Raw genomic sequence first — 23,986 nt, forward strand, 5'->3', positions numbered from 1 at the left:
TCCCATCTTTAATTCCAGCACTCGGGAGGCAGAGGAGGTAGTTTAAGGCCAGCTTGGTCTACAGAGTGTGTTCCAGGACAGCCAGGGATACACAGAGAAACCCTGTCTTGAAAAACAAACAAAAAAAATCCTGTTAGAAGCTGGACATTGGGAGGCAGAGGCATAGACTGACACAAAACAAACAAAATAAATAAATAATAATAAACATACAAGCCCAAAATCTTCAACTCTCTAAAAATATATACTTCCTGAGTCAGGTGTGATGGTGCACATCCTAGGCTAAGTAAGACAAGACCCCACGAGTTCATGGTAACACTATACTACATACTAAGACCCTGTGTCAAAAACACCAAAAGTAAGTATAAAATAAATATATACATTTCCTGAGACTGAATATAAATCTTTCCCATGTATTTACACTAGCCTCCACTGTCCGTACCCTGTCTATAACCACTACCATCCCTTTTAATTTGGACTTGTTCAAAATCCACTCACCAAGTCCAGTCATGTGACTCCTTGGCTCATAGCGTTCAGCAATTCTCCCAAGATTAAAGTCCAAACTCCTTTAAAACTGGCTGCCACACTCCTCATTTCCCCAGACTTTATGAACAAGCAGCACTTGACTCCAGGTCTCTGAACATTTTCTTTCCCCAAACTTCACACCTGCCTAGCTAATTGTTACTTACCATTGAGTTAGCACTTGGAATTTCTGGTTCCTCCCTGAAACTTTTTTTTTTCTTCTTCTTCTTCTTCTCCTCCTCCTCCTCCTCCTTCTTCTTTTATTTATTTATTTTTTTCAAGACAGGGTTTCTCTGTGTAGCTCTGGCTGTCCTGGAACTTGCTCTGTAGACCAGGCTGGCCTGGAACTCACAGAGATCCGCCTGCCTCTGCCTCTCCAGTGCTGGGATTAAAATTCTGGGCTGGAGGTGTAGTTCAGCTGGTAAAGTGCTTTTCCCGGGTTTGACTCCCCCAGCACTTCATAAAACCCAGACAGTGACAAACTCCTACAATTCCAGCACTCAGAAGGTGGAGGCAGGAAGATCAGAGGATTCAGCATCAACCTTGGCTACATATCACAAGTTCAAGGCAAGACTAAGATACAAGGGACCCTGTCTCTGCAGTTGGAGAGATGGCTCAGTTGTTTAAGTCTTGTTTCTCCCACAAAGCACCTGGGTTTGATTTCCAGAACCCACATACCGGCTGGCAATCACCCATAACTCTAGTTCCAGCGGATCCGTTGCCCTCTGACCTCCACGGGCACCACGCACCCACATGGTGCATATGCATACATGCAGACAAAACATTGATAGGCATACAATAAATCAATCTTTAGAAAATATTCTTAAGAGACTCTGTCTGAAAAAAATACATATAAATAATAATCAATCCCACCGGACCAGAAAGAATCATACTGAAATCAAACCTGTATTAGATTAAAAAATGGAACCTTGGAAAAGTAATAGGCCTCATCAGAACCTCGGGAGGTCCTACAGTGCTGACTATGAAGTCTAAATGGTAGAGTCCATTAACAGTAGGGCTCGATGAAGCGCAGGTTCGGGTATTTTCACTTTAAAAGAGCTCGGTGGCAACAGGATATCTATATAACATGTCCGAGTTTTCTCAACCCAAGGCAACGGCTTGATCAAGCTAATTTCTCGCTCCCACTTCCGCCACTTCCTAGGAACATCCCAGAAGCCGCCATTAGGAAAGGCAGAGACCCTAGAAGTGTCGTGCAGATGAGAAAACAAGAGATGGGCAACTAAAATTTACAAAGCACTTGATATATACCAGGCACATTCAAAGGTTTAATCCCAGTTCTCGCTATAGCACCGATGTCCTGCTCATTCCACTCTAAGGAAAGAGGTCGAGAGACACAGATAGACGTTATCTGGGAACAAACAGAATAAGAGGAAGAGCTCAAATCGGAAACTAAATCACATCCGTCTAAATGCCGACGCTCCCTGCTCAATCTCGGGGCCGACCCCGGCTTCTTCCTCAGGGGAGAAAAAAAATGGCTAGCCACATCCGTCTAAATGACGACGCTCCCTGCTCAATCTCGGGGCCGACCCCGGCTTCTTCCTCAGGAAAAAAATTTTTAAAAAAATTTAAAAAAAAAAAAAAAAAAAAGGCCAGTAATAGGAAGAACTCACCTTGGCAGTGAGCGCAGGCTGCGGAGAAGACAATGTGGCCAGAATTGAGCTCTGCACTCCAGTACTGGGCCGACAGGCCCGGACTTAAGTCCGGCGGTGAAGACGAAACCCCACCCCAGGGAGGAGCAAGAGCCCGGCTTCCAGAATCACGCGCGGGACCTACTAGTCCCCCGCTGTCCTGTGAAGTCGTACCGCCGGTAGAAGCCAGACCAGGGACTTTGCACATCCCTCCCCTGGGAACCTCAAACTCCACAGCGAGCTTCTAGAAGGGTCGGGGGTCCTCAAACTGCGCGTGCGCACAGGCTACGTGGACAGTCATGCGCGGCTGGCCGCACCTCCAACCGTCCCACAGTGCACCGCGCAAGCACCTCTCTAGGCATAGATTCCTGTACTTCCTGGAGAACGAGGGCCTCTATGATACCTGGTGAGTCCTTCTGGCCACCTATCCTTTCTCTAAAGTGATGGGCTGGTTCTCAGAACCGGAACAGTGAAAATCTGGGCTCTGCAGACCCCCTTCTAGAAAGTTACAGATCTCTCAGTGAATACTTTGCCCTGGCACTGTGCTAAAGACTTCATAAATAGCCGGGCGGTGGTGGCGCACGCCTTTAATCCCAGCACTCGGGAGGCAGAGCCAGGCGGATCTCTGTGAGTTCGAGGCCAGCCTGGGCTACCAAGTGAGTCCCAGGAAAGGCGCAAAGCTACACAGAGAAACCCTGCCTCAAAAAAACCAAAAAAATAAAACAAAACAAAACAAAACAAAACAAAAAAAGGAAGTACAGCATCTTATATACCAATTCCAAGGGAGAAATGGGACAGAGTCAGCAGAAATTATCACACAATGGCAGTAAGTCAGATGGAAGCTAATGGAACAGTGTTGTGTAAGGGGAACACAGGGTATCTCAAGAACATTACAGACCAAGCTCACAGAACCCCTCAGACTGAAAACCATAGCCCCACACGGTGGGGTGGGAAGAGTTGGGTTCTCAGGATCTGAAGCTTCAGCTCTCCCAAAGCCCTGGCTTCAGGCCATTACTTGCCTTGCCAAGCATGTTCCTGGTTTTCAGAAGAGCTATGTTCCTTCTCCATACATCAGGGTCTCAGGAAAAGCCTCAGTCAATCTGGCCCTCAACAAGAAGAGTGTCAGATCCCCTGGAACTGGGTTAATGAGGGCTGTGAGCTGTCATTTGGGTGCTGGGAACTGAACCCTGGTCCTCTGCAAGAGAAGCAGGTGTCTTAATTGCTAAGAAGTCTCTCCAACTCTCCCACCGCCCTTTTTGAGGCAATTTCATGTAACCCAGACCCCAGATGGGGCTGAAACTCCCCTCACATATCTGAGACTGGCCTTGAACTCCTGATCTTCCTGCCTCTACCTCCTGAAAGGTAGTCTTAGGATTACAGGGGTGAGACAGTATGCCTGATTTAATACCCTTCACACACACACACACACACACACAAACACACACACACACACAAACACACACATACACACACACACACACACACACACACCTTAATCCCATCATTTAGGAAGTTAAGGCAAGAAGTTCAATATCAAGTTTAAAGGCAGCTTGGGCTAAGTAGTGAGTTCTAGACCAGCCAGACTACAAAGGGAAACTATAATTCTGTCTCAAAAAAGGTATGGTGGCATATATCTTAAAATGCTGGGAAGAGACTTTCGTAAGTTTAAGGTTAGCCTTGACTACATTAGTCTTGCAGAGAGGGGAGCTGGCTAACTATGTTGCCCAGGCTAGCCTGCAATACCTGTGTTTAAACAAACCTGCTTTAACCTCCCTGGTTTGAGACTACAGGCATGGGCTACCAACCCTTGGTTATTTTCAAAATTTTTATTATTTTATGTGCAAAGGTGTTTGCCTGTATGTGTGTCTATGTACCATAGGTATGGCTGGTGCCCAGAGAAAACAGAAGAGTGTATCAGATCCCCTGTAACTGGAGCTATAGATGGTTGTGAGCTGTCATATGACTTGGGAATCAAATCCAGTTCCTCTGGAAGAGCAGCCAGTGGTCTTAACCACTAAACTCTTAAGCACTCTCTCTCCAGCCCTTATTTTATTTCTTATAAGTCTTTTTATAGTGTGATATAGCATAGGTTTAGAAATGTACAAATCCATGAGTTTTTTTTTTTTCAATGCAACCACAATCTGGATAAGGTACAAATGTCACCAGCATATCAGATACTTGCAAAGGGAGATATTCGTGATACATTTTACAAATTAGACTGAAAGAGATTAAAACAATTTATAATCTGTCCTAAATTATATAGCTAGCCTGGCGGTGATGGTACATGCCTTTATTCCCTGCACTCAGGAGGCAGAGACAGGTGAATCTCTGAGTTGAAGGCCAGCCTGGTCTATAGAGCAAGTTCCAGGACAGCCAGGGCTACACAGAGAAACCCTGTCTCAAAAAAATAACAACAAAATTACAAATTTGAAATAGTCCTGTCAATTTGAATTGAATTTTGCATTTAGGTTTTCTTTTCCTTGGCAGAAGTGGGCAAGATCCAGGGTTGTTTGGGTATAGCTCTTGTCTTTCCCCCCACCTGTCTCCTCTATACTTCATCTCTCCTCCCTTTAGGAATCCCTCCTGCCCATTACTTCCCACCTACTTTCTGAAGTAAGTAATATCTTCATAAACCAAATTGCCACTCCAGGGATGGTGTTAATAGGCCAGTGACATGCCAGCTGAGAATGAATTCACCAAGATAGAAAACAAAAGCAGAAAATGTATTAAGTACAATGTGGTACATCCCCAGTGGACAAGAGAGTACAAACTTTTCAGCAGAAGCATTTTAAGGACTAACTTTCATGAAGGCATTTCTGTGAGGGCTGTCAGATGATATTTCAATGTCAGGGAATCTCTGTTATTCAGATCTAACAGGTGGGATACCCCTGCGCACTCTTATGTGAATTATTAGGTGAACATTATTTTGAACCACTTTATTTTGCCAAGGAGTAAGTTTTACAGAGTTGGTTATCTGTTTTAGGAACTGTGCAAGGCAAGCATTGGTCGTGTGTGTGTGTGTGTGTGTGTGTGTGTGTGTGTGTGTGTGTGTGTGAAACTTCTGATAGCCTGAGTCTGTTAATTAAAGATTAATATTCCCTACAGAGGTATCAGGATCGATTGCAGCCAGGGCTTGTTAAGGTTAACTCCTTCTGGTCCTGTCAGAATCAGCAGAGGCCTTACTCTGAGCTCAACCCACTTTGAAATAAAGCAGCCTTATTCTGAGGCTAGAATAGTTTAACACAGCTATCCTTCCCAGAGCAGTGTCCATATAGATGTCCAATATGTCACTCTATCTTAGTAATGGCAATTAGGAGCCAGGTGTGGTGGCATATGCTTAAAATCCCAACACTCTGGATAAGGACTGAGGCAGGAGAATTGACCTGAGTTTAAGGCCAATCTGGGCTACAAAGATTCCAGGCCTGCCTGAACTAGAGTGAAACCCTGTCTCAAAAAATAAGTAAATTTGCCAGGCAGTTGTGGCACACACCTTTAATCCCAGCACTTGAGAGGCAGAGGCAGGCAGATTTTGTGAGTTAGAGGCCAGCTTTGTCTACAGAGTGAGTTCCAGGACAGCCAAGGCTACATACAGAGAAACCCTGTCTTGAAAAACAAAACAAGGGGCTGGAGATTTAGCTCAGTGGTAGAGCGCTTGCCTAGCAAGCACAAGGCCCTGGGTTCAGTCCTCAGCTCTGAAAAAAAAAGTGGGGGGCGGGGGGAGAGAAAAACAAAACAAAAAGTAAATTCAGATTCCACTTCATTGTATCAGAATTTAGAATCCCTCAAGCACATCTTAGCCCCGCAGATTTACCATCAAGAGACACATACTATATTTCCCATTGAGTGGCCCCTGCAGGTGTCAAACAGGGAGGTGAGCTTCAAGAAGAGACAAGAATGAAAACCCTGTGCAGATCGGTTTCATCAACCTGGATCATTCGGTGAGTCTGGTGCCTGGTAATTCACTGTCATCAGACTTAAACAGAGTATAATTTTGGGAATGGTTTCCAGGCAACAATCAGTCCAATTCTTGGTACACAATAAAGCTTAAGGTGTCACTATATCATGAATGTGGGTTCTATAGCTAAAAGGCCTAGAATCTAGTGTGGTCTCTGAATGATAGCATAGAGGTCAGCAGGCCATAAAGTACATGTGACATCTCCCCTAAGGATGGGTAATGTTCTAGGGAGGGGAGAGTCTAGGGTAACCATTATGGGGAATTCGGGTTAGGTTCTGCCTCTATAGCAAAAGATGGGCGAGGTCTGTCTCCACATATAGCAAAATGGTCACCAGGTGGTCAAAAAAATTCGCTTGGCTTTTCTGGATGGAATTTGATTTCTATCTCCTCCACTGAGGAGACACCCCTGCATAATTAACATTCCTGGTTCTCTTAGTGCTTCTCTGTGAGTACAAGGACCTTTGCAACCCCACATCTCATCTTAGTACTTCCACCATCTTCTGCAAGGTCTAGTGGGCTCTCCTTTCTTTTTCCTGCTGAATCTGACTTCTTAAAAGTCTGAAGTCCAACAATCAGTAGTCACCTTGCCAACTAACGAACTGCTGAGTCATTGCTGTTACCCAGATGCCTCCTGTCCCAACTCTGAGACTACAAAATGTCACGTGTGAAGTGTAACCCCAGCCCACCAAGGATTTTTCTAGTTGGGTTGGATGTGTATTGTTTACGAGAACTAATCTGTTTGCTGAGGAATGTGGTGGATCAGGTCTCTAATCCCAGTACTTGGAAACTGGAGGAGGCAAAAAGGTCAGTAGCTCAAGATCAGCCTTGGCTATATAACAAGTGAGAGGCAAAGCTGGGCTTCATGAGACCCTGACACAAAATAAATAAATAAAAATCATAATTTTGAATGATATAGTTCATGATTTGGGGAATTACCCTAGTCTGCTTTCTATTCCTATGATAAGACTCTGATCAAAACAAACTTGGGGAGGAAAAGGTTTATTTCATCTTACACTTCCATGCCACAGTCTATCACTGAATGAAGTCAGAACAGGAACTCAAGCAGGAACCTGGAGGCAGGAAGAAGAGAACCTGAAGTAGAGACCAAGGAGAACCATGGTCTTACAGTTACAATCTGGTTTGCAGATACAACCCAGGAACACCTGGTCAGTGTTGCTGCCATGCACAGAGGGTTGCAGCCTCTCACATCACCATTAATCAAGAAAGCACCCCCCCACACACAGACATTCCAACAGGCCCATCTGATGGCGGCAATTCCTCCACTGTGAGGGTCCCTCTTCCCCGGTGACTCTTACTTGTTGTGTCAAGCTGACAAAAACTAACCTGTTGCAGAATATTTGTTTACATTGTAAAGATGTGTCCCTGCCTAAGGCATCTTCTGATTGGATTAATGAAGTAAAAGGTATCTATATAAAGAATAGCTAGGCAGGAGAGAATACACAGGACTTGTGGGTAGAAAGAGAGAAACTAGGAGGAGGAATCTAGGCATGCAATTTTTTTTTTTCCGAGACAGGGTTTCTCTGTGTAGCTTTGCGCCTTTCCTGGAACTCACTTGGTAGCCCAGGCTGGCCTCAAACTCACAGAGATCCGCCTGGCTCTGCCTCCCGAGTGCTGGGATTAAAGGCGTGCTCCACCACCGCCCGGCTAGGCATGCAATTTTGCCAGCAGACTCAGAGCAAGTTGGATATGCTGTACTAAGAAGAGGTAACCACGTGGCAGAACATAGATTTAAAAATATGGGCTAATTGGGCTGGAGAAATGGCTCAGAGGTTAAGAGCCCTGGCTGCTCTTCCAGAGGTCCTGAGTTCAATTCCCAGCAACTATATGGTGGCTCACAACCATCTGTAATGTGATCTGGTGCCCTCTTCTGGCATGCAGACAGAACACTGTATATGTAATAAAGAAATAAAGCTTTAAAAAATATATATGGGTAAATTAAGCTATAAGAGGTAGTTGGGAAAAAGCCTAAGCTGAGGCTAAGTTTTCATAATTAATAACAAGTCTCTGAGTCATCATTGTGGACTAGTGGTCCAAAGATAGTTCAAGAAAGCTTGCTACACTAACCAGCACAGACACATAGTGTCTGCTTAAAATAATTGCCATTGCAGCCAGGCGGTGGTGGCACATGCCTTTAATCCCAGCACTCAGGAGGAAGAGGAAGGTGGATCTCTGTGAGTTCGAGACCAGCCTGGTCTACAAAGCGAGGTCCAGGACAGCCAGGGCTGTTACACAGAGAAACCTTGTCTTGAAAAACCAAAAAAAAAAAAAAAAAAAAAAAAAAAAAAAAGTCATTGCTTTAACAAAGCTCTATTTCTGCCCTCTTAGTGTTACCAGAGATTTTAGGTAAAAACCTGGGACCTAGCAGCCCCAACAAGCTAAGTTCGGCCACTTGTCCCCAGTACATCAATTAAATGTACAAGTTGGCTCAGTGAGTAAAAGCACTATAACATGTTGAAATAACATGATGTATTTAACTGTGGAGGAGGAAAAAAGGGTGAGACTTTTGTATATCTGGGCAGATAGTATCAGCCTTTAGCAAGAGTCTCCCCGTAAAGGAGTAGGGTGAAGAGCAACTGGGAGTTACTTTTGGTCATTTTAACCAAGCCTCCAGGAGCACTTTATCTTTTGAGGCTTGGCTGATAGCTGTATTGCAGGAAGGCGAGGGAAGAGAGGATAGGGCTGGGACAGAAAAGGCTGTAACTGAAAGGTATCCCTGTAGGCCGGGGAAGCAGTTTGGAAGTCTATGGATTAATGTACTGAAAGTAAAGCCAGCTTTTAAAAGCCAGTCAAAGCTGGGCTAGGCTGGTGTCAGAAGCACCAGTCTTAAACTGAGAATTAGTCAAAGTCTCCTGGCACAAGCTCTGGGGGTTGGGCAGCCTCAGACAAGCCCTGTTGAGGGTAGGAGGACAGTCCATCCACCGAGAGAGGCCTCAGCCTACCCAGAGGGAGCTGGGATAGTTGCTTTGGATTTGAAGCATCAAGGCACAGTTGCTTAGCTAAGGCTATGGGTGGGAAGGGGCAGAGAGATTTGGTAAGTCCTGCAGAGAGCTAGATAGAAGAGGAAAAGAAAAGAAAAAAAGTGTAAAGGTCCTGGGAGCAGGATTGGTACCTGGAAGAGTAAGATGAGAAGCAGAGCCGGGTGATGGTGGCATATGTCATTGATCCCAGCACTGGGGAGGCTAGAGGCAGGAGGATGTCTGTGAGTTCAAGGCCAGCCTGATCTACACAGTGAGTTCTAGGATAGCCAAGACTGTTACACAGAGAAACCCTGTCTTGAAAAACCAAAACAAAACAAAAAAAAAAAAAAGAAGAAGAAAAAGAAGTAGAAAAAGTCTATATATAGGAAATTTCTTGCTGCTTCTCATTTTGGGTTCTTCTACGGTGTTATCAAGATCTTTGAGAATTTGGAAGTCAGACACCCCATTTTTTCAGCTATTGGGTCAGTTTATACTGGAACCAGGCTGAGTAATCACTTTACCCTTGAGGCACAGTTCAGAATGGAGGAAGTTTAAGTTTTAATTTTGAAAAACTAGGAACCCATGCTGTTAAGGAGAGCCCAGGGTGGTCTGAGGATTCCAGCCCCACTGACAGGTGTGCCCAGAAGGATTTCAGGCAGCAGCAGAACCTCTCCGGGAGAGGGAGGAAAAGGCACAAAGCAATGGCAGCAGACCTTGACCACACCAAGCTTCTAGCTTGGCAGTGCCCAGGGGACTGTCTCACAGGCACCTTGGAAGAGAAACCGAAGACAGAAGGGATCACGTGCCATTTATAGGGGTATATATGAGTCCAGTGTTGGGCGAGAGCACAGGAGGCAATACTCAAGGTCCTTAGAAGGAAGCCAGAGAGAGAAATCTCCTGATGGATTACCCAGAGGGCAGTCGGAGGTTCAGACCTGCTAACTAAACACTGCATGTAATTTTGGGTGTCTGTAGAGTCACCCTGGCCTGGACCTGGAAGTCCCAACAAGCAGACAGCAACTCTCATGCAATCAAAAGGTGAGGCTGGGAGGAAGGAGTAGGGGAGGACAGACTGAAAGCCAGGGTCTAGGAGTTAAGCCTGAGATGAGCAGCCAGCACCTGATGCTTTCTGGACTGCAAAGAGGTCTTTGCTCCAAGCACCTGTCCTCACACATGGCACCAAATGTAAGAAGAGAGAGAAGGCAGCTCTGGAGGAGCGACGTGTTTATTTCAGAATAAACCTGAGAAGGGTTCTCATCACAGTGAAGAGTGGACTTCTCTAACGTGTGAGGGTTTTAGTCAGGTCTGAGGTGAGGGGGCTAAGTTCCTTCCTATCCAGCCACACAGGGTTAATGTTCAACTAGGACATTTGGGTTTGATATTGTTTTGACTTAGGTGCTATTCCAGCTAGCAAGTGCTCCCAGGAGGGGAGGGAGCTGGAATGGAGTTGCCTCTGAGCCCTGCTCTTGTTCCCACAGGCATGTGCAGCCAAGGCTGAGGACCTGTGTCTGAAGCCCAAGATGTACTTTGTGGAAAGAAAGACCTGACTCCCATAAGCTGTCTGCCGACCTCCACATGCACACTACGACACACTTACCAACATAAACACACACACACGGAAATAAATGTAGTAATTCTTTTACATTTTTAACAAAAATAAAAAATAATTTAAAACTTGTTAACATTTGCATATGTTGGGGTGTGTATACTACATACATGAAGGTGCCAGCAGAGGCCAGAGAGGGTGTTGGCTCCTTTGGAGCTAAGTTGTTTTGAGCCTCCTGACTCCATGCTGGGGACAGAGCTCCTGCCCTCTGGAAGAGCAGCAAGTGCTCTCAACTGATGAGTCAGTCCTCCAGCCCCATGGTAAAAAATAAACTTTAACATTTTGAGGTTTATCGTATTTTGTATGTATGTATGTTTAACCTATGTGCGTGCATGTTGCATCAAATGTGGGTCTAGTGTCAGAAGAGGGCATTAGATTCCCTGGAACTAGGGTTATGAATAATAGTGAGCCACCACACGGGTGCTAAGAACTGAACCTGGGTCCTCTGAAAGAACAACAAATGCTCCTGTTTGTTTGTTTGTTTGTTTGTTTGGAGACAGGGTTTCTCTGTGGACCAGCCCAGGCTGGCCTGGAACTCACTTTGTAGACCAGGCTGGCCTTGAACTTATAGAACTCCACCTGCTTCTGTGGTGATATTTTGTTTGTACTCTAACAAATAAAATTTGCCTGACGATCAGAGAACAGAACAAGCCACTAGATTAAACACAGAGGCCAGGCAGTGGTGGCACACACCTTTAATCCTAACACTCGGGAGGCAGACATCCGTCTGGATCTCTGTGAGTTCAAAGCCACCCTGAACTACATGAGATTGACTCAGTCTAGGAAACAGAGACAGGCAATGGTAGCACACACCTTTAATCCCAGTATTTGGGAAGCACACACACGCCTGTAATCCCAGGAAGTGATGGCTGGGCAGAGAAAGGAATATAAGGCGTGAGGAGGCAGGAACTAAAGCTTTTCAGCTGAAGCTTCTTTTCACCCGGACCCCTTTTGACTTAGACAGTGAGAGGATTTGTGGAGTTGGCGAGGTGAGACACGGCAGTGGCTTGTTCCTTTATCTCTCTGATCTGGTGCCAGGTTTTTATTTCAAGGCCATTTAGGATTTGAGCAACATGCTTCTGCCTTCCCAGGGCTAGAATTAAAGGTGTATGCCACCACCGCCTGGCACAACAAGTAATCCTAACCATTGAGCCATCTCTCCAGTCCAATTAAAAAATTTTTTTTAGAGATTTATTTATTTTATGCGTTTTATGAGTGTTTTGCCTTTATATATGTGTATGTACTGCATACATGCCTAGTGTTCTCAGAGGTCAGAAGAGGGCATTGGATCCCATGGAATTGAAGTTTCAGATGGTTGTAAACTACCAAATGGGTACTAGGAACCAAGCCCAGTTTCCTTGCAAGAACAAGTGTTTTTAACCACTGAGCCATCTCTCTAGCTCTACATTCATTTTTTTTTGTTTTGTTTTGTTTTTCGAGACAGGGTTTCTCTGTGTAGCTTTACGCCTTTCCTGGAACTCACTTGGTAGTCCAGGCTGGCCTCGAACTCACAGAGATCCGCCTGGCTCTGCCTCCCGAGTGCTGGGATCAAAGGCGTGCGCCACCACCACCCGGCTACATTCATTTTTAAATATTATTTATTTATCTATCTATCTATCCTGGAATTAGCTTTGTAGATCAGGCTGGCCTCTGCCTCCAAGCACTGGGATTAAAGTATATTAACCACTGTCCGGTTAATATACTTTATTTTTATTTATGCATATGTATGTAGGTATGTGCATGTGTATTTGTATGTCCATGGAATCCAGAAGATGGACATACAAGATGGAGTTAAAGTGATTGTGAGCTGCCTAATATGGATTCTGGGAACAGAATTCAGTTCTTCTGCAAAAGCAGTATGAACTCTTAACTACTGAGCCATCTCTCTAATCCAGGAAAGCTAAAAAAGGCTATTGTTGTTGTTGAGATAGAGTCTCACTGTGTAGTCCTGGCTGAACCCACAGACATAACCCTGCCTCTGCCTTCCTGAGTGCTAGAATTAAGGTCATGGACCACCACGCCAAACAAAAAAAGCTACATTTTTTTTTTATTTGTTTTGTTTTTCAAGACAGGGTGTCTTTGTATAGCCCTGGCTGTCCTGGAACTACCTCTATAGATTAGATTCAAACTCACAGAGATCTGCCTGCCCTTTGCCTCCTGAGTGCTGAGAATAAAGGTGTGTGCCATACCAGACAAAAGCTACATCTTATCATCAAGTGTTCTGTTGAATCTAAGGAAAATGTGTATGAACAAACCTTGTTAAATGAACCTTACCTTCCTAGTTGCCTCTCTACACAATTAGGGACCGTATTGTCTTTAGAATAATTTCACATCACCAGGGTTACAATAATGAGACCCTATCTCAAAAATCACTAACAAATGGAGTCACTTGTGCCAGCCCTTCCTAAAGTAACTAAAACCAAGAGGTTATTAAGAAATGATTCTTGTGCACGCCTTTCAATCCCAGCCCTTGGGAGGCAGAGGCAGGCAGATCTCTTTGAGTAGACAGCCAGCCTGGTCTACAGAGTGAGTTCTAGGACAGTCAGGGTTACACAGAGAAACTGTGCCCTGAAAACGTGCCCCCACTCCCTACCCTATCTCTCCCCCCCCCAAAAAAAAAAACAGGAAAAATTAAGAAGACATAGGAAGGAAAGGGAAACCATGAGAAAGAAAATAAAGTTGAGCATAGTGGTACATGCCTTCAATTTCAGGAGGAATTCAAGAAACAAACAGATCTCTGAGTTCAAGGCCAACTTGGTCTACATAGGGAGTTCCAGGCCAGTCAGAGTTACATAGTTGAGGCCTTGTGTTAAAAAAAAAAAAAAAGAAAGAAAGAAAGGAAGGAAGGAAGGAAGGAAGGAAGGAAGGAAAGAAGGAAGAAAAAGGGAGGAGGGAGAGAATAAGAAAAAGAGGAGGAGAAAGAGAAGGAGGAGGAGGGGGAGGGGGAGGAAGGGCTTGCTTGTTCTGCTGACGGAGTCAGAAACTTTGGACCAACCTGCCCATGAAGACAACACGTGTTCCCCTGAGTCTTTGAGGATAACAAGTCTTACACAGCTCCAGACTAAACCTAACAAGCTGTGATCTGTCAGAGCGTAACTGAACTTAACTAGAATCATGTTGATGAGGAGAACTAAGGACTTGAGGTGCTACATATATAGAAAGGATGCTCCTTTTACTAATTTCATTTATTTTTAAGGTGGGCCATGGTGGTGCACACTTTTAATCCCAGAATTTGGAAAGCAGAGGCAGGCGGATCTCTGGTCTACAGAGCTAGTTCCAGGATAGCCAGGGCTACACATTTTTTGGGGGGTGGGAGATGTTTTAGGACAGGGTGTGTTTTAGGACAGGGTTTCTCTATGGAGCCCTGGCTGTCCTGGAACTTGCAGACCAAGCTAGCCTCGAATTCACAGAAATCCTCTTACCTCCAACTCCCAAGTGCTGGGATTAAAGGCGTGCGGACTCCTGCCTTAGTTTTTTCCTCTTGAGAAGAGATCTCACTATGTATCCCTGGCAGGTCTGAAACTCCCTGTGTAGACTTTAACTGAGATTCTCCTGCCTCTGCCTCCTAATTGCTAGGATCACAAGCCTGAGCCACCATATATGGTTTCCCTGTTCATTTTTATTTATTTATTGTAGTGCTGGGGAAGCCTTTGAGCCACACTCCTAGCCTTCAATGGCTCACAGATGGTGGGAAATGGAGAGCACTCAGTGCCCATCTTGGCTTTCCTTAAACCAGAGTGAATGATTCTCACAGGCGTTTTGTTGTCGTTTCCCTGATTCCATATACATTAAAGTTCTCATTTTGTTTTGTTTTGTTTGTTGTTTTTGAGATAAGGTCTCTCACTATATAGCCTTGGCTGGCTTGGAACTCTGTATGTAGATCAGCCTGGCCTCCACCTAGCCCAGGTGTTCTCAACCTGTGGGTTGTGACCCCCAAAGGGGTCACATATCAGATATCCTGCATATTAGGTATTTGCATTACAATTCATAACAGCATGGCTAGAGAGATGGCTCAGAGGTTAAGAGCTGAGTTCAATTCCCAACAACCACATGGTGGCTCACAGGCATCTATAATGAGATCTAGTACCCTCTTCTGGCGTGCAGGCATACAAGTGGACAGAATACTTTATCCATAATAAATAAATAAATCTTAAAAAAACAATTCATAACAGCAGCAAAATTAAAGTTATGAAGTAGCAACTTAATTATTTTATGAGTGGGGGGGGTCACCACAACATGAGGACCTGTATTAGAGGGTGGCAGCATTAGGAAGGTAGAAGACCGATACTAACATACATCAATCTGTCTCCTCCTCCTCCTCCTCCTGAGTGCAAGCTTAAAGGGGTGAGGTATCCTATTTTTAATTTTTAATTGTATTGTAATTTTTGTTTTGTGTATGTGTATGTCAGGTGTCGTTTCTCTCCATTTACCATGTATTTCCTGGGGACTGAACTTGGGTTGTCTGTCTTGGCAGCCAGGGCCTTTTTCTAGTTCTTTAAAAACAAGGTCTCGAGCCGGGCAGTGGTGGTGCATGCCTTTAATCCCAGAACTCGGGAGGCAGAGCCAGGCGGATCTCTGTGAGTTCGAGGCCAGCCTGGACTACCAAGTGAGTTCCAGGAAAGGCGCAAAGCTACACAGAGAAACCCTGTCTCGAAAAAAACAAACAAAAACAAACAACAAACAAACAAACAAACAAACAAAAAACCAAGGTCTCAAACAGCCTGGCCTTGGAGAACTTGAGTTGTCTGTCTTAGCAGCAGGGGCCTTTTTCTAGTTTTTTAGAAACAAGGTCTCAACCATCCTGGCCTTGGACTCAACAGCTTCCTGCCTTAGCCTCCTGCTGGTACTACAGACATATGCCACTGATCAAAGGATACTTTTATATTCTGTATTATAAAGATACATTTGTGCTCCAAATTGTAAAGGGAACTTGTATGTACATTTGATTAATAGCTTAGTAAGTACACTCCATTGGTGGTTTCTTTGTTCTAAGTGAGCCCAGGTGCTCCTGGAGGAGTACAAGGTTGAAATCATCAGACATTAAGTACCCTCAGTGGTTCAAGAAGTGCCTGAGGACAAGAGCAAGCCAATATTCCAGCAGCTGGCACCAGTGGGTTCCACAGAACAAAGGTGGGACGCGAAGGTGGGAGGAAGACATGTTGGGGGTGGGGGGGAAGGATGAGAGGGAACATGATCATGGATGCAAGTATGAAGTTGTTTTTTGTTTTGTTTTGTTTTCCCGGAGCTGAGGACTGAACCCTAGCGCGCTACCACTGAGCTAAATCCCCACCCCCAAAACTGTTTGTTTTTCAGTGCCTGAGACACTGGTGAGATGGCTCAGGGTGGGTCACCGTGCTTCCTGTGTAAACCTGAAGGCCTGAGCTTGCTTTTCTGGAGTTTACGTAACTCCAGGTAAGAAGAGAACCAACTCCACACAGGGGTCCTCTGACCTCCACATACATACTGTGGCAAAAGTGCACCTCCCATATACATACACCTCCACAGTGATAGTAAATACAAAAATTAGAAATTAAAACCGAAGTGTCTCAATTCCCAAGTACATACAGAATAAGAGGCGGCTGCAAGGGGCTGGAGAGATGGCTCAGCAGTTAAGAACTCTGGCTGCTCTTCCGGAGGACCCAGGTTCAATTCCCAGCACCCCCATGGCAGTTCACACCTGTCTGTAACTCCAGTTCCAGGTGATCTGATACCTTCACACCAATACACATAAAAATAAAGTTAAATAAATTGTTATTTGAAAAGGGACGACTGCAAGGCATGAGAACAAGAGAAGCACACACACATCACAAGTCAGGCAGCTGACGGGCTAACTAGAGAAGTTTTGTTCCCTAGCATTCTCTTCACACTGTGTACAACTATCCCACAACAGAGAAGCAAGGCTGAACTCTGCAATGGATGACCTCTATGACCTCTACTGGCTGGAGTGGAAATGGAAGGCAGTGTCTTGTTTGTGTGGTGTGTAGGTGTGTTCCTTTGCCAATAGGATGCATATGTGTAGAGGCCAGAAGTCAACATTTCCATCTGACGGTTTTTGAGAGTCTCACTGGATTTGGAGCTCACCCACTGGCTAGGCTGGCTGTCCAACAAGTGTCACAGATCCTCTTTTCTCTACTTTACCATGTAGACCGAGATGGCCTTGAACTCAGCGATCTGCCTGCCACTGCCTCCCAAACTATGGGGTTACAAGCATGTGCCACCAAGCCTGGTCCTTGTTGTTTGTTTTATTGAGACAAGGTCTCATGTAGCTGAGGCTGGCATGGAACTCCTGATCTTCTTGCCTCTACCTCCCAAGATCTAGAATTACAGGCATACATCAGGAACATAGAAATGAGTATAGAGCTGAGAGAAGGGTGTCTTACAGACTGCACAAGCTGTGTTCCTGCTTACACAGCCTGGATTGCCCGGCCTTTATGACAAAGCAAAGTTTAGAAAACAACAAGATGTCTTAATTCTGGAATGACAAACTGTATTAACAGAGTTAGTTATGAGATCAGTCATGGGACCTAGAGTGGTCTCGAAATCAAGTTAGGTATGAAGTCACTAAGAAAGCTGCAGCTGTACCTCGGTAGCTGTGTCTCCTGACCGTGAAAACGCTCCTAGGTGGTTAACAGTCCTTGAAGTTGCAGATAGGTTGTTCCATTACAAAATAAGGCACCAGGGTGTCCCCACAGGTACACTAAAGGGGCTGCAAAGACCCCTTGGCTTCACTACCTGTGGCCTTGCCCCTGGTCCTCTCTTTGTGAGCTACTTAAAAGATCATGAGGTAAAACACCCTAAAAGAGAGATCCAGTCCACCATGATTCTGGAGGAAAATGTTATCTTACCCCATAAATATGCCACCTACCTCATAAATAGTCACTTAAGGGCTGGAGAGATGGCTCAGAGGTTAAGAGCATTGGTTGTTCTTCCAGAGGTCCTGAGTTCAATTCCCAGCAACCACATGGTGGCTCACAACCATCTGTAATGAGATCTGGCGCCCTCTTCTGGTCTGCAGGCAGAACACTCACTGTATACATAGTAAATAAATAAATCTTTAAAAAAGTAAATAAATAAATAAATAGTCACTTAAAAAATCTCCAATGCAGAACCCATTCTGCTACCATCCCTCATTTGGGATAGCCCACTTCCATCTCTCTTGGGAAGGCTTTCTTGGATTTGCTAAATAAACTTCTGCTTAATGTGTCTGCTCTCTCAACTGAATTATTTCCAGAAGACAGGAACTGACAGAACCCCTCGAACACCAGCATTTCTGGCATCACCAAGACAGACAGAGTTTCTCCGTGTAACAGCCCTGGCTGTCCTGAAATTCATTTTGTGGACCAGGCTGGCCTCTAATTCACAGAGATCCGCCTGCCTCTGCCTCCCGAGTGCTGGGATTACAAGCTTGTGCCACCACAACTGGTTGGTTTGTTTTTTTGAAACAGGGTTTCTCTGTGTAGCCCTGGCTGCTATGGAACTGGATCTGTAGACCAAGCTGGCTGGAACTCAGAGATCTGCCTAACTAAAAACTGTTATTTGTCTATACTTACATGTGTCTGCATGGGGGTATGTATGAATGAGTCCAAGTGCCCGTGGAAGCCAGAAGAGGAAGTCAGACCCACTGGAGCTGGAGCAACAGGTGGGAAGATTGTTTAGAGCTACAAGTCAGGGAGAATTGGAATAAAACAGTGCCTTCTGGAAAGGACTACTGAACTCATGAACTCACACCAGCTGTGGTTGTCTGCATAAGTCATTCAATATTCTCCCCTGCAGGAAAAAGAGACTCATAAGCACCCACCTCTAACTGAGGAACTATTGACAGTTGATGGCTCTTGGGGGAAGGGGAGTCAGTTTTCTTTAAGGGGGAAGTTCCACACATTTAATACATCCCAGTGGAAGGTCCCATGCCCATGAGTATATGGGCAACACAAACTGAGCTCAGTGGGTTATTTAAAAAAAAAAGCTGGAGAGATGGGTCAATGGTTAAAAGCAGCGGCTGCTCTTGCAGAGGACCCAGCTTTGGTTCCCAGCACCCAGATGGCATTTGACAATTATTTGTAACTCCGGTTGCAGAGGATCTAATGCTCTCTTCAGAGGGCACTACACACATGTGGAACACAGACAAACATTCAGGCAAAACACCCACACATATAAAATAAATAAACTTAGAAAAATATTACATGAAGCAGAAGGGTCAGTGCAAATTCAAGACCAGCCTGGGCTACATACTGAAAGCCTGTCTCCAAAACCCAAAATAAATAAAGTAATAAAAAGAAATTTGAAAAAAAAACTGTGCTGATATATTTTGGGATCAAATGAAACAATCAAGAGCACTAGTAGTGTGGTGGTATTCTGTTCCCCAAAATATTGTGCACCCTAATAAATTTATCTGGGGTCAGAGACAGAACAGCCACTAGATACAAAGGCTAGAAAATGGTGGCACTCACACCTTTAATCCTAGCACTCCAGAGGTAGAAATCCATCTGGGTCTCTGTGAGTTCAAGGCCACATTGGAAACAGCCAGGCATGATGACACATGCCTTTAATCCCAGAAAGCGAGACTTTAATCCCAGGGAGTGGTGGTAGAAAGCAGAAAGGTATGTAAGGCGTGAGGACCAGAAACTAGAAGCATTTGGCTGGTTAAGCATTTGGCTGGTTAAACATTTGGCTGGTTAAGCATTTGGCTGGTTAAGCATTTGGCTGGTTAAGCATTTGGCTGGTTAAGCATTTGGCTGGTTAAGCTTTCAGGCTTCTAGCAGCACAGTTTAGCTGAGAGCCATTCAGATATGAGGACACAGAGGCTTCCAGTCTGAGGAAACAAGATCAGCAGAGAAGTTGGCCAGATGAGGTAGCTGTGGCCGGTTCTGCTTCTCTGACCTTTCAGCGTTCACCCCAATAACTGGCCTCAGGTTTGATTTAATTAATAAGAATGTACTGTTAAGACTCATGCTACACTAGTAGGGCCGGGCAGTGGTGGTGCACACCTTCAGTCCCATCACTCAGGAGGCAAAGCCAGGTGGATCTCTGTGAGTTCCTGGTCTACAGAGTGAGATCCTGGACAGGCACCAAAACTACACAGGGAAACTGTGTCTCAAAACAACAACAACAACAAAGAGCACTAGTAGGAATTGAATTACAGCAGTTATTCTTTGCTGTTATTATTATTGATTAGACTGCTGTAAAGTAGCCTGGGGTAGACTGTCACCTCCTCTCTCCTGCTCTCCTCCTCCAAAGTGCAACTTAGCCCGACAGGGTCAGGATGATTCAGGAGTGCAGGACTCTATATGTAGCTGTACATTTTCCCTCCTTCCACATGAGTGCACACGTGCGGGCAGGCACACTCACACATGTAAATACGCACACACCTTTATGTAGAGCTACAGCTGCTGGCATCGGAGATGTCGTGGTATCGGGGCAGGAATCAGCCAGAAAGATCCATGCTGAAGTGAGGCAGTGAGAAGAAGACTGCAGCCAGCTAAACCCACTGGACTGTGGCTGGAAAGGAGGAAGGAAGGAGAGGGAGCGGGATGGGCAGAGCTGGCGAGGCAGGGGAAAAACCACCGAAGGAAGCAGACAGCCCAAGTCATGGGACAGTACTGATTTCCTCTCTTCATTTCCTGATTTTACAGACTGCTATTGCACATGTCACCCACAAACAATGCTCTGTTAAAAGTGGGTAGACGTGATTGAGTTAGCCAGGCATTATGGCATTGTGAATTCAAGGCCAGCCTGGAATACACAGCAAGAGCCTATCTTTTAAAAGAAATGCTTTTTTGTAACTTAGTGGTAGAGTGCTTGCCTAGTATGTACAAGACCCTGAGTTTGCTAGGCATGGTGGTGCACGCCTTCAGTCCCAGCACTCGGGAGGCAGGGGCAGGCAGATCTCCATGAGTTGCAGGCCAGCCTGGTCTACAAAGTGAGTTCCAGGATAGCCAGGGCTACAAAGAGAAACCCCATCTCAAAAAAACCACAAAAAAAAAAAAAGACCCTGAGTTTAATCCTTAGTACCATGTACATAAAAGCATGATTTATTCATCCAGTGGACAGATATTTAATGATATCTGTCATGTGCTGAAAGCTTTCTGGAAGGATAGACAGTTGTCACTCAGGAAATTAAAGGAAGCAGCAATCTAGACAGGACTAACATAACAACTTATGAAGGAATAAAGCAGGATCCTACATTCCAGGAACTATACCTTGATGAATATGGCAGGAATAAGGCTGGGGATGTAGCTTGGTTGGCAGATTGCTTGCCTAACATACATGAAGCCCTGGGCTCAAACTTGGGTACTAAATAAACCTGCCACAGAGCTCTTCCAAGTTCAATTCTCAGCAAGCATATGGGGGCTAAGAGCCATCTGTAACTCTATTCTAGAGTATCAGACGCCCTCTTCTGGTCTTCAGGGGCAATGATGCGTGCATGTACATGGTGTAGAGACATACATGTAGGCAAAAATAAACATCCATATAAATAAAATAGAAACAAATACATCTTTTTAAAAAGGGAACATAGGTGACTAGCATAGCTGACACATGATTCTCACTAATAAGGAGGTTGAGACACAGGAACCTGAGGCAGAAAAAATTAAGCAAATCTATTAGAAAATAAAGGAAAGATTGGGAAGCTGGCTCAGTGGGCAAGACTGTTTGCTCTGCAAGCCTGTGAACCTGAGTTCAAAACCCCAGTGCTTACATAAACCTGGGCATGGCTCTACATGCCTATAGGTACAGCATTGGGGGTGGGGTGAATCAGGAGTGTTTACTGGCCAGCCAGCCTAGAAGAAAAGGCAAGTTTCCACTTCATCAAAAGACCCTGTTTCAAGGCAATAAGACACAGAATGATAAAGGAAGATTCCTAACATCCCATTCTGGCCTCCATAGGAATACATATGGGGGTATACATCCACTACTCACCTGCATGTTCTGAACACACACATGTTGTGGGATATTTGTATACTGTGTGAAAATGTATTGCTATAATTGGTGTGATAAAAAGCTGAATGGCCAGTAGCTAGGTAGGAGGTATAGGCAGGATTTCCATGGAGAGAAAGGAAGAGGAGATGCAGAGGAGGCGCCAATGAGACATGGAGGGAGACATACAGAATGAAAGAAAGATAAAAAGCCACATGGTAAAACATAGACTAATAAAGGCAAATTAATTTAAATTATAAGAGCCAATAGGACAAGCCTAAGCTAAGGCCACACTTTCACAATTAATAATAAGTTTCTGTGTCCTTATTTGTGAGCCAGTGGCACAAAGAAAAATCTCACTACACACATACACACTGATTTCCAACACACACATCCCATATAGAGCTGGAGAGTTGACTAAGAACACTCGAAGCTTTTCTAGAGTATCCAAGTTTGGTTCCCAACATCCACATGGTGATTCACAACCATCTGTAACTCTAGTCCCAAGGGATCCAAAGCCTTCTTCTGACTCTTCTGATTTTTTAAAGTAATTTACTTATTTTTATTTTATGTACATTGGTGTTTTGCCCACATGTATGTCTGTCTGAGGGTCCCCTGGAACTGGAGTTACAGACAGTTATGAGCTGCCATGTGGGTGCTGGGAATTGAACCCTGGTCCTCTGGAAAAGCAGTCAGTGCTCTTAACCGCTGATCCATCTCTCCAGCCCCCTCTTCTGACTTTTGAGAACACCAGGCATGCATGTGATACACATACATACAAGCAGGCTAAGTTAGGCTCTGTTTCAAAATAAGGGAGGAGGGGAAGTGAAAATGGCAGTTTATTGCAAGCTATTAGAGCTGAATGGGGCTCTTCTTTTAAACAATATTTAATTCTTTCTTTGGATTTTTTTTTTTGAGACAGGATCTAACTATGTAGCTCTGGCTGGTCTGGAACTTACTGTGTAGATCAGGCTGGCTTCTAATTCACAGAGACACACCCTGCCTCTGCCTTCTTGAGTACTGGGATTAAAGGCATGTGCCAACATACTCAGCTTTTTTGTTTTGTTTTGTTTTTCAAGATAGGGTTTCTCTGTGTAGTCCTGGCTGTCTTGGAACTCACTTTGGAGACCAGGCTGGCCTCGAACTCACAGAGATCTGCTTGCCTCTGCCTCCGGAGTGCTGGGAGGCACTACCACCTGGCTAAAAAATGATTTTTCACAAAAAGTATGAGTTTGACTGTTTTGCCTGCATGTATGTATGTGCACCATGTAAGTGTAAGTGCCCAAGGAGGCCAGAAAAAGGAGTCACACTCCCTGGAACAGGAGTTATAGATGGTTGTGAGCTGCCATGTGAATGCTGAGACTCAAATCTGAGTCCTCTGCAAGAGCAGCAAGTGCTCTTAACTGCTGAGCCGTCTCACCAAGCCCTGTCTTTACTTTTGAATTATGTGTATGCACGTAAGTAGGTGCATGTGTGTGGGAGTATCTTGGAGGCAGAAGGAATCGGATCTTTTGGAGTGGAATTATGAATGGTTGTGAGCCACCTAATGTGAGATCCAAACTTGAGTCCTCTGAAGAGCAGTATGTGTTCTTACCCACTGACTCATCTCTCCACCCTCATCTCGCTGTTGACACGGAGAGAACAAGCCAGAGATGGCTTGTCGGGTAGGGGTGCTTGCACACACTGAGCTGGATCCCGGGATCCCACAAGGTGGCAGAAGAGAATTGATTTGTGAGAGTTGTCTTCTGACTTCTGCATTCCCACACATACATACAAGTTAAATAAATAAATTTTTAAAAACAAAACAAAACAAAAAACAGGAGCTGGGTATGGTGGCACACACCTTTAATCCCAGCACTTGGGAGGTAAGCGAATCTCTGAGTTCAAGCGCGTTCTAGGACCACCAGGGATACATAGAGAAACCCTGTCTCAGAAAAAAAAAAACAAAAAAAAAACAAAAAAACCGGGCGGTGGTGGCAGTGAGTCCCAGGAAAGGCACAAAGCTACACAGAGAAACCCTGTCTCAAAAAACCAAAAAAAAAAAAAAAGAAAAGAAAAGAGTCTGATCTCTCTTTTAGGTAATCTAGTAATAGTTATTAACATGTTAAATGTGTATCTCTTCTTATCCAGCAATTGTTAAGAATTTAATCTGCAGGAACAATAGAAGAGTGAAAGGAATTTACTGTGTTTGCTTGTAGTTCTGGGTGTTGAACGAAGGGCCTCGGGGGCCTTCTTAGGCAAGCACTAACATGCCTCTTTTTTTTTTTTTTTTTTTTTCTTCTTCTGAGACAGGGTTTCTTTGTGTAACAGCTTTAGCTGTCCTGGGACTTGATCTGTTGACCAGGCAGCCTCAAACTCACAGATATCT

The 23,986-nt window shown here is 44.7% G+C and overlaps 2 protein-coding genes across 3 annotated transcripts in view; one reads left to right on the plus strand and one right to left on the minus strand.

The window, feature by feature from the left end:
- The window catches only part of LOC131903922 (aldo-keto reductase family 1 member A1), a 78,440-nt gene that overhangs the window by 11,375 nt on the left and 43,079 nt on the right, over positions 1–23,986 (minus strand). Inside the window, exon 1 of one of the 2 annotated variants that reach the window (XM_059254785.1) lies at positions 2,151–2,440. The exons of the other annotated variant lie outside the window; for it this stretch is intronic. The gene's annotated coding sequence lies outside the window, so the exon portion shown is untranslated. Of the gene's footprint in view, positions 1–2,150; positions 2,441–23,986 lie in introns of those variants that run through there. 2 annotated transcript variants of the gene reach the window in all.
- The window catches only part of Prdx1 (peroxiredoxin 1), a 47,492-nt gene continuing 26,062 nt past the window's right edge, over positions 2,557–23,986 (plus strand). The window contains exon 1 of the mRNA XM_059254801.1: positions 2,557–2,574. Within this exon, the coding sequence (XP_059110784.1) occupies positions 2,565–2,574 (10 nt within the window). The 5' untranslated portion in view covers positions 2,557–2,564. The remainder of the gene's footprint in view (positions 2,575–23,986) is intronic.

This window comes from Peromyscus eremicus, chromosome 2, assembly GCF_949786415.1.
Source record: "Peromyscus eremicus chromosome 2, PerEre_H2_v1, whole genome shotgun sequence".
Classification (NCBI taxonomy): Eukaryota; Metazoa; Chordata; class Mammalia; order Rodentia; family Cricetidae; genus Peromyscus; species Peromyscus eremicus.